This window comes from Plasmopara halstedii (assembly GCF_900000015.1).
Source record: "Plasmopara halstedii genome assembly, contig: Scaffold_650, whole genome shotgun sequence".
Taxonomy (NCBI): Eukaryota; Oomycota; class Peronosporomycetes; order Peronosporales; family Peronosporaceae; genus Plasmopara; species Plasmopara halstedii.
The window spans coordinates 1,638,169-1,642,985 of NW_020187567.1; the positions used below are offsets into that span (position 1 = coordinate 1,638,169).

At 43.8% G+C, this 4,817-nt stretch overlaps 2 protein-coding genes across 2 annotated transcripts; one reads left to right on the forward strand and one right to left on the reverse strand.

Annotated features, from left to right (window-relative positions):
- Positions 1–384: 384 nt before the first annotated feature.
- Positions 385–2,176, reverse strand: PHALS_12965 (conserved hypothetical protein; the record flags this gene model as incomplete). The annotated part of the gene is made up of 3 exons (XM_024728623.1): positions 385–684; positions 762–2,012; positions 2,075–2,176. 3 exons carry the CDS (start codon positions 2,174–2,176, stop codon positions 385–387), a joined length of 1,653 nt encoding a protein of 550 aa, XP_024579082.1.
- Positions 2,177–2,365: 189 nt separating this feature from the next.
- On the forward strand, positions 2,366–4,237 carry PHALS_12966 (Uncharacterized conserved protein; the record flags this gene model as incomplete). Its single annotated transcript, XM_024728624.1, has 1 exon — positions 2,366–4,237. One exon carries the CDS (start codon positions 2,366–2,368, stop codon positions 4,235–4,237), a length of 1,872 nt encoding a protein of 623 aa, XP_024579083.1.
- Positions 4,238–4,817: the final 580 nt, after the last annotated feature.

Genomic DNA, 4,817 nt, shown 5'->3' on the forward strand with positions numbered 1-4,817 from the left:
AACTAATCCTATTCGTCTGGAATGATGTTTACTCCAGAACAGGGAGGTCCAGGTATCAATACCCGGGCTGGGTTAGAGTGTAATGAATAGAACCTGGCTTACACGACTCGACGTTCTAAAAAGTACTCTGTTTCTTTTTTAAAGGTTTGAAATTAGAATCTATAATTCTGTGTCTAGCTTTCTTTTGTGAAATTTGAAGAGAGACTTCTTTTTATGTTGCTGACATTGAAATAATATTGTGAACATGGAGTTATGATAACTTGCATGTGTTCAAGTGTCTTGTAGCGAGCTATTTGTTGCGGGCTCACATTATCATGACTAATGCCGAATGGAAGAAAAGAAAGATGATACAACATGCGCCAAATAGAATTGCAATCTTGTATTCTACACAGTAGCAACGATCACAAATATTAATACGAAGAATGCCAGAAAAAATGCAGAAATTAGCGTACCAAGAAGCTCATCAACTGCGGCATCGCCGGTTTGCCAATGCACTTCAAGATCTGATGAGATGGCCACCAGGAAGGCTATAAAAGCTGACAGCAGACACAGAAAACCGTTCCAAAACAATCGACTCGTTACTGAGCTGTGCGCAGCTATAAGCCAAATGATAGCACAGCTGGCCACGACTGCAAAAAGAGTTGCCAGACCATCTGGCGATTCAAAGCGGAGTGATGCCAGATCCTATGTAGCACACCACAAAACCAATCCAGTCAAAATCCCGACTGTCATCGTCATCGAACATCGCCTTTGTAACTCACCTCAAAGCCTGTTAATGGACCATTCGAGAACATAGCTGTTTGCGCGTGAATAAATAGCAAGAGAATAAATAGCAGGATCGTGGCCATAATAAAGTTGAGCCCGAGACCAAAAGCGGTACTCATGACGGTTGTTAAGCCCGTAACAATAATTTCTCTTCTCGATCTCAAGATACCACCTTCCATCGGAACCTCATGTCGAAGAAGATTTTTGTCCGCGCCCCCGCTAACCAGGCAAAAATAAGGAGCATTCTTGTCAGCAGACAGCGCAAAGCTCATACCAGTGATTGCAAACGAATGCTGGCCAGTCGAATTGATTGTGTATTGCTTCAATGTGGACGCCAAAAAAACCTTCATATCACCCGTGACTGCAGCCACACATACGAAACGGTCATCCTGACTTACACAAAGACTTGCCACGGGTCTTTCTCCCGCAATAGCGATTTGTTCAACGACCCAAGACCACTGCTCCTCATTTTCCTGTGCAATGACCTCAGGTTTCCACTTGACCAAAATCGAATCACCACGCGCGGGAGTTAATATCGTAAAGAGTCGACGTCCACTATTTGAAAAGCGCACACATCGGAATACATGCTTCCGTGGTCCGACAATAGGCTTCGTTGGTAGTTTTTGGAGAGCAATATCCAATGCGTCGTCTTTAGAAAACCTGCAGATCGGCGTCACTTCATTTAGTCTCCACAAATGGCACGATTGGTCTTCTGAACTAGAAGCGACAAGGTTACGATGAGAAAGATCAACATCAATGTCTCGAATCCTCTTAGTATGTCCCCGATACTCCCTCGTCAGGGTGATCATGCTATTACCACTAATGACACAGTCTCCAAGCTTAGGTTGTTCCACGGCCACCACACTGGCATCAGGATCTTTCTCCTCTACTACTGCCAAAGCTTTGGCTGTACCCACTGCCTTCTCAAGCTTAGATGGGTCTCGACTCAGGCGCCAAATGCGCACCACTCCATCTTCTCCGCCAGTTAAGATGGTACAATTGCCGACGAAGCGGGCGCAAGATTGTGAGCTTTCCTGATTGTGAAAGTCCGTGCGGAATTTGACTAGCAGAGTGATAGTCTTTTCCTTCACGTTCAATGTATAGACCCAGCAGCTAGCGCTAACAGATACGGCAACAAGCTGGCCATCATGAGAAAAGGCTACACCAGAAGCCAATTCTAGACCCGTATCGGCTGTGATTTCTTTGCTGAAGCCTGTTGGATCCGTGTCTGAGAGACGATAAATGTCCTGCAGAGTGATGGTAAGATAATATATTTAAGTTACTTGAAGGGCTTGATGCAGAAACTTACGACAGTGTTTTTAATACCGGATTTGAGTGATCCGCCGCCGCCGCAGATGGCGAAAAAGCCGCGTGCGTACGACAATCCCATGATCGGGTACTTCACCTGCATCGTGACCTTGGTTTTCGTCGGTAGGATGTTTTAGCCACGCGAGGGGGGTAGTCACAAAAACGGTACAGCAAAATGAGTGACTATTCTGTCAAAAAAAATGAAATTTGAGATAAAAATATGAAAGTATTAATACCGATACACCAAATATTGACACTCTTTTCGAAATATTAGAGATATAAGTTATCATCCATGGAAGAACATTTCGAGCGAGTGCTGTCTGCAGAGGCCGCACCTAAGCGTTCACTATCCTCGACATTGCCTTCACCTGCTGTAAAACGAACTCGTTTATCTGTTTCTAATGCTGCACAAATAAAAGCGATTGTGGATGGTGCCGAGGCGCAGGAGGGCGACGCAATAGACGCCCGTGCACTTAAATCCATGACAAATTCATTGACGAAATGCATACGTCGCAATGCGCTTGCTCGTGAAAAACACGCGGATGAACCAACTAAGTTTCTTGATTCAGAGCTGGCATTAGATTCCGAACTCACGCGATGGAAGCAAGTGGCTGCAAAGCCAGAGGTCTTTTCTGTCATGATGGAACTACAGGTGCCACGCGTGCTTTTAGGACTGCTTACTCATGATAACTTTGATATTCGATTAGCTGTTTTGGCTTTGCTGGCCGAATTTACGGACGTGGATGATGCTGCTGCTTCACTAGAGCCTGCGAGGATGTTGGTGAAGCACTTGGTGGACGAAAAGGTGGTTCCACTGCTGGTAACCAACTTGTACCAATTAGAAGCTACATTACGGAGGAAGGAAGAAGCTCAAATGGACGAGGAGACGACGGGTATTTATCATTCGTTTCAAATTTTGGAAAACATGGCAGATTTGGAACCGGAGGTGTGTATTCAGATAGCGAAGACGTCAATCTTTCCCTTTTTGCTAAATCAAGTGGCTCCGGCGATGAAGTTTACTGAAAACAAATTATATGCAAGCGAAATTTTGTCAATTCTATTGCAGTCAGGGGCTGAGTCGCGGGCAACGTTCGTGAGCTGGATAGAGAAGGGTTGGCCGAGTGAAGAGTTGGAGAAGAAGAACAAAAAGGTGAATTTGATGGACGACTTACTTCAGGCACTTGCTCCATATAGAAAAAAGGATCCAAGCAGTGAAGAAGAAGAGGAATTTGCAAGCAACTTGGTCAATGTGCTCTGTAGTGTGTTGCTAATACCCGAAGCACAAAACCAGTTTCGCCGCCTAGAAGGACTTGAGCTTTTGCTCCGGTTTTTGATGGACCGAAAGCGCTTTATTTTTAGTAGTGCATTGCGGGCTATGGACCACACACTTATGGGCAATGCACGCAACTGTGAACGCTTAATCGAGATTGGCGGCCTGCGTTGCCTGTTTTCTGCTTTCATGGGACGATATGGTAAGTATAAGGCAAGTTACAATACAAAGGCAAGCAAAGTGAGAGATAGGACGAAAGAAGAAGAGAACACGATCAGTATAGTGGCATCCTTATGCGCATGGGTGAGCGAGAATGCCCCAGTTGATGGGTTTGAACGTCTCCACGCAAAATTTGTCGAGAACGACATGGAAAAAATGGATCGATTGGTGGATCTGTTTGTCAAATATCACAAACGTGTAGAGCGAAGTACTCAGAATGAGGATGGAGAAGAGGACGAAGAGGGTAGATACTTGCGCCGACTAGATGCAGGCCTGTTCGTTTTGGAGCGGACTGCCTTCGTGATTGCACACTTATGTCGCTTTTCTAAGAAATTGCAGGCTTACGTAATGGTAAAATTTCATGAGCGCAGTGTTGACAGCGAAAGTTTGACGATTGTTCTACGGGAGCAGCTGGATCTACTTGTTGCTGATGACGCTATCAAGCAGGAAGCTGAACAAGATATTTTGAAAGAGGTGAAGGATATTGTGAATACTAAAGCCAAGGAAGCGCAAATAACGCAGCTTCGACAGCTGTTAGAAAATCTTCAGGCCGATACATTACCGACAGTATATGGAAACGAGGATCCTGTAGAGACTGTCAAACCATCTCAACTAATTGATGGGACATTAGAGGAAGGCGACAATTCAAAGAGTGGAGTTTTGTTGTCTTCGTAATCAGTTTTCATGAAATGTAAAAAAATATCTCCATAGCGGACTCAACTTACAGAATTTATGAATATTCTGTAACTATTTGACCTTATGTTTTCAAACATTCGCTGTATAGCAAACAAATTCTCAAGTCTACTACCTGCGATTGGTCAATACGAGCGTTGGTATCAACTTTTCAAAAAATAAAAAAATACACCAGCACGTAAATTATCACCGGGGAGTCGTAATATTACACAACAGAAGATGTAAGATGTATTGTATTAGGAATGAATTAGCATAATTTAACAAAATACCCCACAATAACAAAGTATACATTAATATGCTATAACCATTCAGTTTACTATTAACCAAGTAAAGCTAAATTAAAGAATACGTGACTTCTAACCAGGTTCCAGATGGTAGAGCGCTTGCAAAATACAAGCAAAGGTAGGTAGTTTGTTGGTGTCTCATGTCCCATGTCCCTGTGTCCCTTGTCCCTATGTCCTCAAACCCATGTCCTGTGTTCTATGTCCCATGTTCTATGTTTCTTGTCTCTTAAGCTGATCTTGGGTAGTATAAGTTGCTTGGTATAAACCCACTGTAGTAC